The sequence below is a fragment of the Scyliorhinus canicula genome, chromosome 5 (genome assembly GCF_902713615.1).
Source record: "Scyliorhinus canicula chromosome 5, sScyCan1.1, whole genome shotgun sequence".
Lineage (NCBI taxonomy): Eukaryota > Metazoa > Chordata > Chondrichthyes > Carcharhiniformes > Scyliorhinidae > Scyliorhinus > Scyliorhinus canicula.
In genome coordinates, this window is record NC_052150.1 from 32,507,666 (window position 1) to 32,526,047 (window position 18,382).

An 18,382-nucleotide genomic window follows, 5' to 3' on the forward strand; every position below is an offset into this window, starting at 1 on the left:
GCTTCCTTTTCGACAGAGGAGTGTCGAATCTCGGAGGAGTTGAGGGTATGGGGAAAAAAGGCCACGGGCCTGCCTGCCTGGTTAAGGGTAGTGGCCAGGGCGACATCTGATGCATCGCTCTCTACCTGGAAGGAGATGGACTCGTCCACCGCGTGCATCACGGCCTTGATAACGTCAGCCTTGATGCGGCTGAAGGCCAGGCAGGCCTCAGTTGTCAGGGGGAAGATGGTGGCTTTGATAAGTGGGCGGGCTTTGTCCACATAGTTGGGGACCCACTGGGCATAACATGAAAAGAACCTGAGGCATCTTTTCAGGGCATTGGGGCAGTGGGGAAGGGGGAGTTGCAGGAGGGGGTGCATGCGGTCGGGGCCGGGCCCTAGGACTCCGTTTTCCACGACATAGCCGAGGATGGCCAGTCGGGTTGTGCAGAAAATGCATTTCTCCTTGTTGTAGGTGAGATTGAGGGCTTGGGCGGTTTGGAGGAACTTCTGAAGGTTAGCATCGTGGTCCTGCTGATCATGGCCGCAGATGGTGACGTTATCCAAGTATGGGAACGTGGCCCGCAGCCCATACTGGTCCACCATTCGGTCCATCGTTCTTTGGAAGACCGAGACCCCATTGGTGACGCCGAAGGGGACCCTGAGGAAGTGGAAGAGGCAGCCGTTTGACTCATAGGCAGTGTCGTGGCGGTCTTCCAGGCGGATTGGAAGCTGGTGGTACGCGGACTTCAGATCTACCGTGGAGCAAACCCGGTAGTGTGAAATCTGATTCACCATGTCCGCTATACGGGGAAGGGGGTACGCATCGAGTTGCGTGTACCGGTTTATGGTTTGGCTGTAATCTACAACCATCCGGTTCTTTTCCACAGTCCTGACGACCACCACTTGGGCTCTCCAGGGACTATTACTGGCCTCGATGATCCCCTTCCTCAAGAGCCGCTGGACCTCTGACTTGATAAAAGTCCTGTCCTGGGCACTGTACCGCCTGCTCCTGGTGGCGACGGATTTACAGTCGGCGGTGGGATGATACAATGTTCGTGAAATTGGGACGATACAATGTTCATGAAACAGCTGCTGGCAGCGATATCGGATCAGGAGACCCTTCAACTTATTATGAGAGGGGACATGAACTGTGTGCTAGACCCAAGGGTGGATCATTCTAGGCCGAGATTTCTGGTCCCGGGGGGGGGGGGTATGGCCAAGGTGTTAGTTGCTTTTATGGAGGAAATGGGGAGGAGGGGAGACAGACCTGTGGCAGTTCAGACATCTGGGGGTGAAATAGTTTTCGTTCTTCTCCTCAGTAAATAATGTATTTTCCTGGATTGACTTATTTTGTCGGGAACCTGGTGAAGAAATCTGAATACTCGGTGGTGGCCCGGAGTTTGAGGTAGGCCGGGGATGTCATAAGGAATGGTGGTTGGATGTGGGTCTGCTGGCAGACCTGGGGTTTTGTAAAGATCTCGGGGGTTACCCAGGATTATATTTTGAATAACGATAATGGGGGGGGTCTCACCCTCGATGTTATGGGAAGCACTGAAGGTAGTAATTAGGGGAGAAATTACGGGCAGGATTCTCCGATGGCCGACAGCAAAATTAGGAACGGCGATGGGGCGGAGAATAACTCCTGACGCCGAAATCGGGCAGGCGCCGGTTTGACACTGAATCGTGATGCTCCCCCTGCTCCATAACGGAGTCATTGCGACGCACACCATGCGTAGTTGCAACCACGTTCTCATCTCATTAGTGGCGCACCCGTGATGCTCCGCCTCTGATGGGCCGAGTTCCCGACGACGCGGTCCATGTGTGCTCTCAACAGTCGTGACCCTGGCGTGTTGGCTGCGGAGAGAGAGGGCATTACGGACAGAGTCCAGCACCGCCATACTTCGCTGACTGTCATGCCGCTGTGTGTGTGTGGGTGTATAGCGTATGTGCTGCTGCAGCTTGTCAGCCCTATAAGTGTCCATCACAGACCGGTGATTCTTGCACCATTTTTCTTGTATTCTGTGAGTGTTCCACACGTCGCCGGTGCTAGCCCCTCACTGGTAACGGAATCGGTGCGGGTTTGGTGCCAATTTTTCTGACGTGGAACTCCATGGCTCCTTTGTTGGTGTCAGCCCTTAGACTCAGGAACAGAGAATCCAGCCCCATATCTTTCGTTTTTTTAAAAAAAATTACTTTTATTCAAATTTTCACAAAAAAGAAAACAATAACAGAAAATTCTAAGAACAAAAAAAACAGACCCCCCCGCCGTAAATACAAAAGAGAAACAATAAATTAACACCCGTCATTGGCAAAAAACAGATATTCAACCCAAAACAAAAACAAAGAGACAACCCCCCCCCCGGTGGCTGCTCCTGCTGACCTTTTGTTTTTACCATTCTGCCAGGAGATCTAGGAATGGTTGCCATCTCCTGAAAAACCCCTGCACTGACCCCCTTAGGGCAAATTTCACCCTCTCCAATTTAATAAACCTCACCATATTGTTGACCCAGGCCTCCACGCTTGGGGACCTCGCATCCTTCCACTGAAGAAGAATCCTCCGCCGGGCTACTAGGGACGCAAAGGCCAGAATGCCGGCCTCTTTCGCCTCCTGCACTCCCGGCTCTACTGCAACCCCAAATATTGCGAGTCCCCAGCCTGGATTGACCCTGGATCCTACCACCCTCGATACCGTCCTTGCTACACCCTTCCAAAATTCCCCCAGCGCTGGGCATGCCCAGAACATGTGGACATGGTTTGCTGGGCTCCCTGAGCACCTAATACACCTGTCCTCGGTCCCAAAAAACCCGCTCATCCTTGTCCCGGTCATATGAGCCCTATGCAGTACCTTAAACTGTATGAGGCTAAGCCTCGCACACAAAGAGGAGGAGTTCACCCTTTCTAGGGCATCCGCCCACGTCCCCTCCTCAATCTCCTCACCCAGCTCCTCCTCCCATTTATCTTTCAGCTCCTCCACCGAGGCCTCGTCTACCTCCTGCATCACCTGGTACACTTCCGAGATCCTCCCCTCTCCAACCCATACCCCCGAGAGCACCCTGTCCTGGACCCCACGCGGTGGCAGCAGGGGGAACCCCGCCACCTGCCGCCTGACAAACGCCCTTACTTGCATGTACCTAAAGGTGCTCCCCGGGGGGGAGCCCAAACTTCCCCTCCAGCTCACCCAGGCTCGCAAACTTCCCATCTATGAACAGGTCCCCCAGCCTCCTGACACCTGCCCTGTGCCAACTCAGGAACCCGCCATCAATTATCCCCGGAACAAACCAATGGTTCCCCCGTATCGGGGACCCCATCGAGGCCGCCACCTCCCCTTGTACTGCCTCCATTGCCCACAAATCTTTAGGGTAGCTGCCACCACCGGGCTCGTGGTATACCTCGTCGGAGGGAGCGGCAGCGGCGCCGTTGCAAGTGCTTCCAGGCTCGTACCCACACAGGATGCCATCTCCAGCCTCTTCCATGCCGCCCTCTCCCCGTCCATTACCCATTTACGCACCATCGCTGCGTTGGCAGCCCAATAATACCCACAGAGGGGTTGGGCAACGCCAGCCCCCCCCCCCCCCCCCCCCAATCCCTGCCCCGCTCCAAGAACACCCGTCTCACCCTTGGAGCCCCGTGTGCCCACACAAACCCCGTAATGCTCCTGTTAACCCGCCTGAAAAAGGCCTTCGGGATAAGGATGGGGAGGCACTGGAACAGGAACAGAAACCTCGGGAGCACCGTCATCATGACTGACTGCACCCTACCCACACAAAGACAGCGGCAGCATGTCCTACCTCTTAAACTCCTCCTCCATTTGGTCCACAAGCCTTGTGAGATTAAGCTTATGCAAGGCCCCCCAGCTCCTGGCCACCTGAACCCCCAAGTACCTGACGCTCCTCTCCGCCCTTTTCAGTGGGAGCTTCCCAATCCCCCCCCCCTCCTGGTCCCCTGGGTGTACCACAAATAGCTCGCTTTTCCCAAAGTTAAGCTTATACCCTGAGAAATCCCCAAATTCCCGGAGAATCCCCATCACCACCGGCATTCCCCTCACCGGGTCCGCCACATACAACAATAGGTCATCCGCATAGAGCGTCACTCGGTGCTCCTCCCCACCTCGGACCGGCCCCCTCCAATCCCCCGACTCCCTCAGCGCCATAGCCAGGGGTTCAGTTGCCAGCGCAAACAGTAGGGGGGACAGGGGACACCCCTGCCTTGTCCCTTGGTATAGTCGAAAATACTCCGACCTCCTCTTATTTGTGGCCACACTCGCCATCGGGGCCTCACCCAACTGACAAACCCCTCCCCAAACCCGAACCTTTCCAGCACCTCCCACAAGTACCCCCACTCGACCCTATCAAAGGCCTTCCCCGCATCTAGCGCCATCACTATCTCCGCCTCCCCTTCTACCGCCGGCATCATTATAACATTCAAGAGCCTCCGTATATTAGTGTTCAGCTGCCTCCCCTTCACAAACCCCGTTTGATCCTCGTGGATAACCTGCGGCACACAATCTTCTATCCTCGTGGCTAAGATCTTTGCCAACAACTTGGCGTCCACATTCAGGAGTGAGATCGGCCTGTATGACCCACACTGCAGGGGATCCTTGTCTCGCTTAAGGATCAAGGAGATCAGTGCCCGAGACATCGTCAGTGGCAAAGCCCCCACCTCCCTTGCCTCGTTGAAGGTCCTAACCAACAGGGGGCCCAGCAGGTCTGCATACGCCTTGTAAAATTCAATCAGGAACCCATCCGGCCCCGGCGCCTTCCCCGACTGCATGTTCCCTATCCCTTTAACCAGCTCCTCAAGCTCAACAGGCGCCCCCAGACCCTTCACCCGTCCCTCCTCCACCCTCGGGAATCTCAGCCGGTCCAAAAAGCGCCCCATCTCCCCCTTCTCCGCTGGAGGTGCGGACCGATATAGTCTCTCATAAAAGTCCCTGAAGACCCCATTGATGTCTACCCCCCTCCGCACCACATTTCCTCCCCGGTCCTTAACTCCACCAATCTCCCTAGCCGCATCCCGCTTACGGAGCTGGTGTGCCAGCATCCTACTCGCCTTCTCCCCATACTTGTACACCGCACCCTGAGCCTTTCTCCATTGAGCCTCCACCTTTCTGGTGGTCAACAAGTCGAACTCAGCACAAAGGCTGCGCCGCTCCCTCAGCAATCCCTCCTCCGGGGCCTCCGCGTGACTCCTGTCCACCCTCACCATCTCCCCCACCAATCTCTCCCTTTCTCTCTGCTCCCCTCTCTCCCTGTGGGCCCGAATGGAGATCAACTCTCCCCGAACCACCGCCTTCAGCGCCTCCCAGACCGTCCCCACTCGGAACTCCCCATTATCGTTGGCCTCCAGGTACCTCTCGATGCACCCTCGAACCGGCCCCCTCACATCCTCGTCCGCCAGCAGCCCCACCTCCAAGCGCCACAACGGGCGCTGGTCCCTCTCCTCCCCCAGCTCGAGGTCCACCCAATGCAGGGCATGGTCAGAAATGGCTATCGCCGAGTACTCAGCGTCTACTACCACCGCAATCAGCGCCCTACTCAAAACAAAGAAGTCGATCCGGGAGTAGGCCTTATGCACATGGGAGAAGTATGAAAATTCCCTGGCCCTCGGCCTCGCGAACCTCCAAATATCTGCCCCTCCCATCTGGTCCATAAACCTCCTCAGCACCTTAGCCGCCGCAGGCCTCCTACCCGTCCTAGAACTGGATCGATCCAGTGGCGGATCCAGCACCGTGTTGAAATCCCCCCCATTACCAGGCCCCCCACCTCCAAATCTGGAATCCGGCCCAACATGCGCCGCATGAAACCCGCATCATCCCAATTCGGGGCATATACATTGACCAGCACCACCCGCTCCCCTTGTAGCTTGCTGCTCACCATCACGTACCTCCCGCCGTTGTCTGCCACCACACTCGACGCCTCAAACGACACCCTCTTCCCCACCAGGATCGCCACCCCCCGGTTTTTTGCATCCAGCCCCGAATGAAACACTTGGCCCACCCATCCCTTCCTCAACCTGACCTGATCCGCCACCTTCAGGTGCGTCTCCTGAAGCATGGCCACATCCGCCTTCAGCCCCCTCAGGTGCGCGAACACGTGGGACCATTTGACCGGCCCATTCAGTCCCCTCACATTCCAGGTGATCAGCCGGATCGGAGATCCACCTGCCCCCCTCCCCCGTTGACTAGCCATCACCCTTCCGTAGCCGCCACGTGCCCGTGCCCCCCGTTCAGCCTGTTCCCCACAGCGACAGACCGCCATCCTGATCCCCTCTGCACGCTCCAGCTCCTTCTTGGCCATTCCAGCAGCAACCCTGTATCCCCCCCCTTCCCCCCGCCCCCCAACCCTCCCCACCCCCCCCCCCCCCCAAGCTAGGGCCCCCCCAGCTGCGTAACTCCGGTCACTGTACTTCCGTAAGTCAGCTGACTCCTGCTGACCCCGGCTGCTCCCGCCACCCCAATTACCCTCCCCAGTGTTCCCCAACCATTCCCCCAAAGCCGACCCCGCCCCCTGCTTCTACAGCGCGGGAGAGAGGCCCGCGCCCCCCATCCCAAGCCCCGCCCCCACCCCAAAACACGGGAAGACAGGCACATGACCCAACAGGGCCGCGAACCCCACCCAAACCCGTAACCAGTGAAATAATAAAAATCCCAACATGATATGATAAAACACCCAAATAAACAGATAACAGTCCCGAAAAGCAGAAAAGAAAAGGCAAGACAGCGAAAAAAAAAAAAACATCGCCCAATAGAACCAAAAAGAGCGAAAGGATATCAAGGAGGACAAAGCCTCCGGGCTGCGTACAACGTTCCCCAGCCCCCAGTCCTCAGTTCAAGTCCACCTTCTCTGCCTGTCCAGCGATGCCCTCAACGGCTCCAGGATCTCAGCTTTTAGTTCCTTGAAGGAGCGCAGCAGCAGCTCCTGCTGCTCCCTCGCCCACTGCTGCCACGCTGCCGGTCCCCCGCCCGCCGCCATCTTGTCCTTTTTGCCTCGCACCTTCTTCTGCTGCAAAGTTGATTTTCTGGTCTCTCCACTTCCAGTCCAGCCCATCCACCGGCCGCCAAGCGCCGAGGCTGCATTCCCACCTGGGGAAAAAATCAAATCAGCGCCGTTGCGGGCCCTTAAAAGAGCCCTTGGTGAGATCTTTTCCAGTTGTTCCCTTTGCTGCTAGAATCCAGCTTTCCCAAGGGCCCTCAGGTCAGCTTGAGGCCTCTAACACAGCCCTTCCCCCGCCTGCCTGCTGAATAGGCTTTGTCTCTCTGCTGCAGTCCCAGCCAAATCCTACACTGTTACTGCGGGACTGGAAACCAAGAAACATATCATTCCTGGGTGAAAAAACTCCTCCAACATTTCACCTATACTTTTTCATAAAAATTCCACTCCATATTGCTTAAAAAAGAGCTCTTTTCTGTGATCTTAGCAGGAGCTGCCGTGAGTGTGTAACCACTCACTCCATGGTGCACACCGGAAGTCTCCAGCCCCATATCTTTCAAGGCACATGTAGAGTGGAGGTGAGGAGGGAGCGGGAAAAACTGTTTGGTGATATTATAGAGGTTGATCGCAAGTATGCAGGCAGCCCATCCCAAGAACTATTAGCAGAGAGAAAAAACTGCAAACGCAGTTCAATCTAATTTCTACAGCTAGGGCAGTACGACAATTGAGGCGAGCTAAAGGGGCGATTTACAAATATTGGGAGAAAACGAGTCAGCTCCTGGCATATCAATTGAGGAAATGGAAGGCAGAGAGGGAGATTGCCAAGATTAGAGAGCGGGATGGAGGCTGGTCGCGGACCAGGAAAAGGTGAATCAGACATTTAAGACCTTCTAAGAAAATCTACACAGGTCCCAAGTGCCACTGGATGCGAGAGATACAGTGGAATTACTGGAGAAGTTGGGAGTTTCCCAAGGTGGAAGAGTAGCTATGGGAGGACCTAGAAGCTCCCCTGGTGTTGGAAGAGATAAAGAAGGCGCTGAAATTGATGCAGTCGGGGAAGGCACCGGGGCCCGATGGGTTCCTGGTGGAATTTTATAAAATATTTGTAGACCTGTTGGAACCTCTATTGTTGGGGATGTTCAGGGAGTGAGGTGCTTTGCCACAATCACTGAGGTCGACTTTGATTTCCCTGTTCCTGAAAAAGGACAAAGAACCCACAGACTGTGGGTCATAAATGTGGATGCGAAGCTATTAGCTAAGGTGTTGGCGTTAAGACTGGACCACGGTCTTCTGGAAGTGGTGGGGAAAGACCAAATGGGATTTGTAAAGGGGCGGAGGTTGACAGCAAACATTAGACGGCTATTGAACATGGTTGCTTATCCCGGGGGAAGATCAGGCTCCAGAGATCATTTTGTTTGATGCGGAGAAAGCGTTCAACTGGGTAGAGTGGGACTAGCTGTTTGAATGTAGAAAATTTTGGGTTTGGACTGGGCATTGTAACATGAGTGTGGCTGTTGTATGCAGCTCCATTTGCCAGTGTTTGCACTAACAAAATTACTTCTGACCCCTTTCATTGTATACCAGGGCAACAGGCAGGAATATTCAATGTCCCCTCTGTTGTTTGCGTTAGCAATAGAGCCATTCGCCATGGCCCTGAGGTCCAAGCATGGGAAGGAATAGTTAGAGAAGGTGTGGAGCACAAAGTCTCGCTATATGCCGATGATTTATTATATGTGAAGATCCAGAAGCATCAGTTGGTAGCATTATGGGGATATTGCAGAGTTTTGGAGCCTTGTGTGGCTTTAAGCTAAATATAGGAAAGAGCAAATACTTTATATTGGGGTACCGAGGTGAAGAGGGGTCTTAGGAGAGTACTGTTCCGGCTGTCATTTTCAGTTTTTGGGGGTCCAGATAGCAAGGGAAACTCCGGAAAGTTGAATTAAAGAAGGTCAAGGCGGACCTGCAAAGATGGGATGGTCTCCCTCTATCCCTGGCGGGCTGAGTGCAATCAGTTAAGATGAATATCTTGCCGAGATTTTTACTTTTGTCCCAGTGCCGTCTGATATTCCTTGCCCAAGGGTTTTTTTTGAGAGATTGACCGGCTGGTGACTGGGTTTATCTGGGCAGGTAAGGGCTCGAGGAGCAGGAGGACAGTGTTCCCAAGGGAGCGCTGAGGAGGGGGCTTGGCCTTGCCAAACTTTCAATATTACTACTGGGTGGCTAATGTTGAAAAGGTGCTAGAGTGGTGCAGGCATTTGGAAGGGTTTTGGGAGCAGAGTCTGTGAGGGGAGCAAGCCCAGTAGCATTGGTGACCGTTCCATTACCGCAGGTGCCGAAGAAATACTCGACTAACCTGGTAGTAGTGGCCAAGTTAAAAATTTGGAGGCAACTCCATCAATATTTTAATTTGAGGGCTGCCTCAAGGCTAACCCCCATCTGTGGAACCAGCTCTTTGAGCCTTCGAGGTTGGATGTGAAGTTTAGGGAGTGGAAGGAAAAAGGTTTGGAGAAGCTCGGAGACTTATCTTTAGAAGGTCGGTTTGCTAGCCTGGGGACCTCAAGGAAAAATATGGGCTTATAGTCGCTAATGGTTTCAGGTATCGCCAGGTGTGTAGCTGGGTCAAAAAGTACTACTCATCCTTTCGGTGAAGCAGCGTGGCTGGTGACGTGATGGGGTTTTTGCACCTCGAAGAGGGGATCTTATCCTGTTTAGGCTCGGAGGTAGCTAACATGTCGGATATATACCAGGGGATAGTGGAAGGGGAGAAGTGCTCAGTTGAGGGTATGAAGGCAAAGTGGGAGGAGGAACTGGGGCCGATCCTGGAGGAGGAGATTTGGAATGAGGCACTGAGGAGGATGAACTTGACCTCGTCCTGTGCGAGACTGAGTCTCATCCAGCTAGAAGTGGTGTTCTGGGCTCACCTCATGAATGAGTCGGTTTTTTGAAGGGATGGATGATCGATGTGTTCGGTGTTTGGAAACCTGGCGGATCACGCGCCTATGTTCTGGTCGTGCTCAATGTTAGTGAGCTCCTGGAGGCCCTCTTTTGAGACTATGTCGACAATGCTGAACATTGGGTTGGAACCTTGCCCACTAGCGGCGGTTTTCAGGGTTTTGGTTGCGCCGGAGATGGGGGGGGGGGGGGTCGGACGTCCTGGTGGCAAGGAGGCGGATCCTCTTGGGCTAAAAGTCGACTACACTGCCGAGCACCTCCGCGTGGCTGGGCGACTTGATGGAGTTTTTGCACCTCGAGAAGGTAAAGTTTACCGTGAGAGGGTCAGTGGAAGGTCTTTACTGAACCGTTTAAAATGTACTTTAAAGAGCTGGTCACTGTTGGGGAGTGTGGGCCGGGGTGGGGGTGGTCTTACTGTTTAATTGTCATTCTGTGTTATTGTATGTTTGGCATATAAATTGCTAAAAATGTTAATAGAAATATTTTCCAAAGAAAGTTTCAAAGAGAAAGAGAGTTGCATCCAGCATTATTTATGTTCTCAAACCATTTACTTAATTGACAACAAGGTACTTTTGAAGTGGTAACCACTGTTATAACGTGGGAAAGGTAACAGCCAAATTATGCTCAGCAAGGCTCCACAAACAACAAAGTGGTAATGGGCATCCCAACAGATTTAAGTGTTGACTGAAGGATAAATATTATGAAGGATAAATATTATTCAGGACAATCAGGAGAGTCTTCCTGCTCACAATAATGGCTCAAGATCGTTTACATCAAAGACAGCAGCTTCGATTGTACAGTACTCCTTCAGCACTGGAGTCTCAGCCTTGATTTTGTGCTTGAATGTCTGGAAAGGTTAAACTTAACACCCCATGCAAAGCAAGACCATTGTACTGAGCCTTCAGTCAGGTCCCTCCCCCAAAGAGTGGCAGAATTTTCCGAGGGAATGATCCTGGAGACTGCCTTGTGTCACTAACTCTAATACTGCAGGGCCAGTGAACTGGTTGGAATCTGGATTAGATTAGATTGAGTCAGCTTGAATATGACGAGGGCAGAATCTTAATGAACCTGCTGATGTATCACCGAGTCCCCAAACCCCAAGTGAACCGTTGCAAATTGGTAAAGCTTTGCCACACCGGAGATTGCCTCTTGCTGAGTCATTAGTTGTTGAAATCCCCATGCATAGAATTTGTTCGTGGTGCTTTATCCATTCAAATATGATTTGAACTTGCCATAGATTGCAATTCAAATGGAATTGCGTTTAACCATTTGAAAACATGTTGAGACATTTTGCAGCATAAATATTCCAAAGTCTCTGCTTTCGGAGGAAGGTATTATGAACTCTGTTTTCAATGGTAAAGTTAATATTGTCACAGCAGATCTGAGCTAAGCGGATAAACTGGCTAACTACTTGCAAGCTTTGGAATTTGGCACTGCAGCAGCACCAGGGGTCAGAGGGTTTAACTAACACATGACAAGTTTACACGGGCAATTTCCACCATAAATGTGCACAGAGGAATTGATGGTACAAGGGTAAAAATCAGGACAGAATGAATGATTTTAAAATAGGGATTTTATCCAACTTTTCCCCGGACCTCTAACCCCACGTAGCTCTCTATTTTGACTGTGCTTGCAGTGAGATAGGAGATTGGATTAGTATAGATAACCCCATTTTGAATAACCCATTAAACTAGATTTATGGTGCAAAAGCGCCGTTTGTCACTGAGAAAATAACACATAGCTCCAGAGCACGGTTACAGTGCTCCTTTTTTACACTGGGCATATGCTCAATCTCACTTTACATAGAACATACAGTGCAGAAGGAGGCCATTCGGTCTTATCGAGTCTGCACCGACCCATTTTAGCCCTCACTTCCACCCTATCCCCGTAACCCAATGACCCCTCCTAAACATTTTGGTCACTAAGCGCAATTTATCATGGCCAATCCACCACCTAACCTGCACATCTTTGGACTGTGGGAGGAAACCGGAGCACCCGGAGGAAACCCACTCAGACACGGGGAGAGCGTGCAGACTCTGCACAGACAGTGACCTAGCGGGGAATCGAACCTGGGACCCTGGTGCGGTGAAGCCACAGTGTTAATCACTTGTGCTATCGTGCTGCTCTGGTTGACACTCTCTGACTTCTTATCCTGGAAGAGCAACCTGGTAGCCTGTTTTTGCTATGAAAACAGACACCACAAGGAGCAGCTTCTCACGACTCTATAACCCCTCGGGAGGGAGTGGAAGAGAAGGGCATCCCAGGAATAGAAACCAACTGCGGAAAGACGAAAGTGATGACGTCACAGTACCTATTTGCAGGATTAACATTAGCCCTCAATTCAATGTCGTCACCTGTACTGCTGCTGGTTCCATCAGCATAATTGTCAACTTCACCATTGCTTCCCAGTTTTTACTGGCACTTTACAGAAAATCAAAATGTAGGAAGGACAGTGAAATTTCGTACGGTTTGCAGATAACCCGTGAAGCCTAGCGCTGTTGTGAATAAAAACAGGAGAAAAGCTGTTACCGATGAACCAAAGTATTGATTAACCTTGTGTCCATTATTCACGTAGAGGCAATGGTCCAATGACTTAGAACCATGACAACACGTACCCTCCCATAACTAGTTTTATACATGTATGATATAATGTATGATAGAAATTCAACATTCTTTCTGCGATAATCCATTGAACCACTCATAGATACCATGGAATCTTACAGTGCTGTGGGAGGCCAATCATCATGTTGTATTGGCTCTTTGAAAGAGCTTATCCAATTGGTCCTTCATTCCTGATACCTCAGGACATACATGCCTTTTCAAGAGCATATGCAGTTTCCTTTTGAAAGTTACTATTGATCCTGATGCCACCAGCCATTTTGGCAGTGCGTTCAAATCCATACACCATGTGTAGAAGGAGGCCATTCGGTCCATCAAGTCTTACCGACCCTCTGAAAGAGCACCCTGCGCAGGGCCCATTTTCCTGCAGCCCCACCAGATTGCACATCCCTGGACACTAAGAGGCAATTTTAGCATGGCCAATCTACCTAACCTACCCATCTTTGGACTGTGGGAGGAAAGCGGAGCACCCGGAGGAAACCCACGCAGACATGGGGAGAATGTGCAAACTCCACACAGTGACCCGAGGTCGGAGTCAAACCCGCGTCCCTGACACTGAGACAGCAGTGCTAACCACTGTGCCACCGTGCCATCCTCGTAACCAATTGTAACAACATTCTGCATAAAAATTATGTCCTTATCTCCCCCAATTATTTTGTCAATTCACGTAAAACATATTTATTACAATGTGTTAATCTAGATATTTACAAAGGATTTATGTAAATTTATCAGAAAGGACATAAAAATAAAGACGTTCAGCATAAAAATTGAAAAAGGGATGCATGTTTCTACTTAACACGTGCTTACTGCATTGATTGATCTGTATCCAGTAGCCCACACGTCTCACTGGAACGGAGGAAAGCCTGGGCTGCCAAAGGCAGTGGGCAATGTGCAGACATCAGGAAGGGGTACAGGTAGGGAATTTAACAGGATAGCTTCACCACCCCCGAGATAGATTATAGACAATTGGAAACAAATTGTAACGAGTCAGTGAGTTGCCGTCCGAAAGGTTTGATCAGATAGTAAGTACGCCGCCCCTTACAGCAGACAGATTTCACAATGTCAACATGACATTGCGGTTTCCGGTAGGGATGCAATCGGTAGAATGAGCCGGCTATTGCACCAGTTTTGCCAAGGATAAATCCCCTTCTTTTTGCACAATCCCCTTCAGTTAAGTCCAAATGTGACATCTCCCAGTGAAGCAGCACAGTTGAACAGCGTAATCGATTTATGGCTGGTACACTACATCCCCCAGTATCACAAAGAGGAGTGAACTTGGCAGGAACTGTACAATTATTCATTCATGACCCTGGCCTCGCTTTTTAATCAGCTTCAATTGATTGCTGGTCATGGTGGTCTTCAATTAACCAATTACTTCAGCAAAGGCCACAACTGTCTGGCTTCAATTTATGGCTGGTCACAGGTCCTTGATTGCCAAAGGCAATGAATTTTGACTAATTCTAATTAAATTCAAAGCAAGTTAAATTGCTGCAGCAGCAGAAGAATGGAACCTAGGTCATGCTGCAAATGACTATTACTCCCTTCAGATCAGGTGAATAACACTGGGTTTATATGACCATGGGAGCCTCTGTGCTGAAGAACCTGGGCTCAATGTGATAAACGCTTCTGTTTGCGTGTAACTGGCAGAAGGTTTCCATGCCAACTTGGCAGGGGTGTGGCAACTTAATGTGAATCGGATTGGGGCAGCACGGTAGCACAGTTGCTTCACAGCTCCAGGGTCCCACCTTCAATTCCCGGCTTGGGGTCACTGTCTGTGCGGCGTCTGCACGTTGTCCCCAGGTCTGCGTGGGTTTCCTCCGGTTTTCTCCCACAATCCAAGATATGCAGGTTGGGTGTATTGGCCATGCTAAATTGCCTCCTAGTATCCAAAAAGGTTAGATGGAGTTACTGAGATAGGGTGGAGGTGTGGGCCTGTGTAGGGTGCTCTTTCCAAGGGCCAGTGCAGACTCGATGGGCCAAAAGGCCGCCTTCTGCACTGTAAATTTTATGATTCTATGAAATACAGACATCATTGTGCTCTGGACCTGTGCCTGTGAGGAACGGGGAAGATGTTTTTCCCACATTTTTGTTTATATCGGTGATAAACTGAAATGTTTCCTTTTATTCACTCACGCTAGAAAATGGAGGATATACTTTGTAAATTTTACCTTTCTCCATTGAACTATGCACATCTTTTACTGCCATAGATCTCGGGTGGGTGTAAAGAATTCCATGATACTGATTCGATAAAGAGCAGGAGAGTTATCCCTGGCTTCCTGGTCAATAATTGTTCCTCAAATCAACTTGGCGAAAACACATAATCCAGCCATTAACATTGCCCTTCATGAGACCTTGCTGTACAAATGAACCTACGGCACAACAGAGACCTCCTTTTATTGGCTGCAAAGTACTTTAGGACATCCTGTGTTTGTGAAACTTACAGAAATGCATGTCCTTTCTTTTTCACAGTCAGTATCTGTCCTGTCATTCTCTGGTGGATTCAAATTTAGATTACGGAAGTAAATGAGTTATTTTGTAAGCCACTGCTCTGCTTTTGCTGAAACAGTTGTTTTTCTGCAGACCGAGACCCACTCCTCTGCATGTGGCTGTTTCTATGTGATTTGCAGTCCCCTAAGCACCGTTGCATTTTTTGCAGGACACATTACCATCACAAATTACTTGCTGAACTATTTTACGGGAATTGACATCGAGAGGAGGAACATTCATGGGTTCACTGCACTGATGAAAGCAGCAATGCAAGGGAAGATGGATTGTGTCCGCGCCCTGATGTTGGCAGGTAGGTACTGACGATGTCTTTGACGACAAACGTATCATGCTCCTGTTCTCAGTAATCTCCGTTGAAGACAGAAGGGCAAGTCAATCGGGCTGTTTACAAAACATATGGGATTATGGGCTTTATCAATGGGGCAGTGTTTCTTCATCAGTGTTCGTCAGAACCGAAGGTTCATTGAGCATTCATAAAGGGTTCTGTGCAATCTTCAGGTCATTTGAAAATTGTACCAAGTTTTCAATTTTTAAAAATATATTCTTACATTTAATGAAAAATATTAATTAATTTACTCAATGCGAAGGGAGAGAGGGTTGGCGTTTCACAGATTTTCCTTTGATTCCTTATCAAAAAAAGGTTATAAACTACTAAAATAGGGGAATCGTGCACAAAAGGAAGGAAGGAGGTTAAGCTAAACCTTTATTTTCCATTTAATTCCATGTCCATTGTTGACAAAATTCTGTTGAAGCCTTCTGTAAAACAGTCACAACACAACATAATACTTCAGTGCAGGTTTGATCCTTTGTCTATGCTTAGATAATAAGGGAATGGACTTCAATTGCTTTTTGGGGCCAGGTTACTATAAACCTAAATGAGTAGCTAGGAGCGTACTGAGCACTGAATGTGTTTTCCAGGACTAAGAATTTAAGTTATATTGGTTGCACAATTTGTAACAGATTGCTTGATTTTACATTGTGTGTTCAATTCGGAGCACCACACTTTAGGAACATAGGAAATAGGAGCAAGCCATTCAGCCCATCAAGCCTGTTCCTCCATTCAACAGTAAGAAGTCTTACAACACCAGGTTAAAGTCCAACAGGTTTGTTTCAAACACTAGCGTTCGGAGCACTGCTCCTTCCTCACCTGAGCAAGGAGCAGTGCTCCAAAAGCTCGTGTTTGAAACAAAGCTGTTGGGCTTTAACCTGGTGTTGTAAGACTTCTTACTGTGCTCACCCCAGTCCAACGCTAGCATCTCCACATCATGGCTTCCATTCAACAGAAGATTGCTGACCTACCACAGTGCCATTCTGCTACACTATCCCCTTGATATCTTTAATATCTAGCAATCTATCTATCTCTGTCTTGAAAATACTGAGTGATTGATGCCAAGGATGTCAAAGTCTTGGAGAATATACAGAGATCCTGGTCCAACACTAGTGATGAGAATCTTCAGTTATGGAGAGACAGAGAGCTGGGTTTGTTGTACTTGGAGCAAAGGTTAAGGAGGGATTTAATGAAGGCATCAATATTAGGAAAGGTTTTGATAAAGTTGACAAGAGAAGAAACTGTTTTCACTTGTGGGACAATTGGTAATCAGTGGACACAGAGTTAAATTAATTGATGAAAGAACCAAGGAGGTGTGCGGAACTTATTTTTATACAGTCATTCCTGATCTGGAATGCGATGCCTGAAACTAAGATGGAAATTTATTCAGTAGTAACTGTCAAAAACAATTGAACACATACTTGAAAAGGAAAACTTTGCAGGGCAATAGGCAGTGTGATTCATTTCAAAAAGCAGACAGAAATAATGAAGCAGATTGTTACATCCCCTGCTCTTTTATAATCTCAGGTGATTGGGCGGATACCAAAAATCCTCCGCAGTGTTGTAGCGTGGACGAAGTCTGTAAAATGTGAGCTGACAGTGGCATTGAATGAGCAACAGAACATGAAGCTCCCAGTGGAATAGCTCCCGCTGGCATGTCTCCCCAGCCTTCAATCTCAGTTTAGTTTTTGGACTTCAAAAAGGCTGTAAATTTCAAGCAAACAATCACATCAGCATGCAGCTTGACATACCTGGAAAGCAAGCAGCTTTGAAATTTTGGTGTATGGCAATACATGGCAATTTGACATGAACCACGTACCTCTGACTGTGTTACACAGGGCATCAGTTATTTTTCCCTCTTCCCTTCTCCATTGATAGGTCACCCTCAGGTCTGGCCATTCTTTACAATAGCATAGCCAAAATCTGTAGAGGGAGATGCTCTACCACTGTGGTTGAGCGTGAAACTGGTGTTGCAACACATTGCATGACCTAATTGCTGGCAGTTTAATGAACTTTACGATGGGATCGTTAAGTTTCCAATGGCTGCACCTTGAGTTCAGAGATTTGTACAGGCCAATTAGGTAGTCATCAATAGTCTATGAGGGACCATGGGCGCGATTCTCCGGACTCACGATGCGTCGGAGAATAGCGGGCGGCGCAAATTTTTACGGCCACGCTGGTCCGACGCCCTCCCGCTATTCTTCCCCCCCACGGCCGCCCTCCGACATGAATCGCTGCTCGCCGTTTTTTTACGGCGAGCAGTGATTCTCCCCTGGCCGATGGGCCGATTTCCAAGGCCTTTATGGCCGTTTTTACGAACTAAAAACACACCTGCTCTCACTGTTTGTAAAAATGGCCGTAAAGTGCCGTTCTGGGGAACCATGGCACCAATCGGCATGGCCGCACCACGGTCGTGCCAAGGGTGCCATGAGCCCGCGATCGGTGGGCACCGATCGCGGGCAGCGGGTACTTACCCCGCGCACTCTTTCTTACTCCGCCACCCCGATGGATCCGTTCGCGGGGCGGCTGAGGGGCATACCGGCCCGCGCATGCACTGGTTTCACGCATATGCGTGATGACGTCATCCGCGCATGCGTGGGTTGGAGTCGTCCAATCTGCGCATGCGCGGCTGACGTCATCATACACGTCAGCCGTTGCTAACTTTGGCGCGCGGGCTTAGCGAAATTCGTTAAGCCCGCGATGCCGGAGTTCACGGCCGCGCGATGCTAGCCCCGAACGGGGAGCAGAATCGGTTCCCGGTCGGGGGCACGGAGGCTGCCGGGAAACACGGCCGGTTTCACGGCAGCCTTCACGACTCTCCGCATTTGCGGAGAATCGCGCCCCATAAGTGCCGTTCTGTGTGAGACAGGCGTGTTTATACAACATGCAGGACACCACTCTATTTCAAGCAGGGAACAAGGCAAGAAAGCAGGCTTCCAAGAACTACCATAACCACTGTGGGAATTGAACCTGTACCATTCTGCACTACACTCGATCTATATCTCACCAACCGAGCTAACCGACTGCCACACAGGATAATTAATTGAAAGAAAAATCTGAGTGATGCT

The 18,382-nt window shown here is 50.1% G+C and overlaps 1 protein-coding gene across 1 annotated transcript in view; it reads left to right on the forward strand.

Annotated features, from left to right (window-relative positions):
• The window catches only part of LOC119965898 (ankyrin repeat domain-containing protein 33B-like), a 60,354-nt gene that overhangs the window by 37,201 nt on the left and 4,771 nt on the right, over window positions 1–18,382 (forward strand). Inside the window, exon 3 of the mRNA XM_038796876.1 lies at window positions 15,138–15,278. Within this exon, the coding sequence (XP_038652804.1) occupies window positions 15,138–15,278 (141 nt within the window). The remainder of the gene's footprint in view (window positions 1–15,137; window positions 15,279–18,382) is intronic.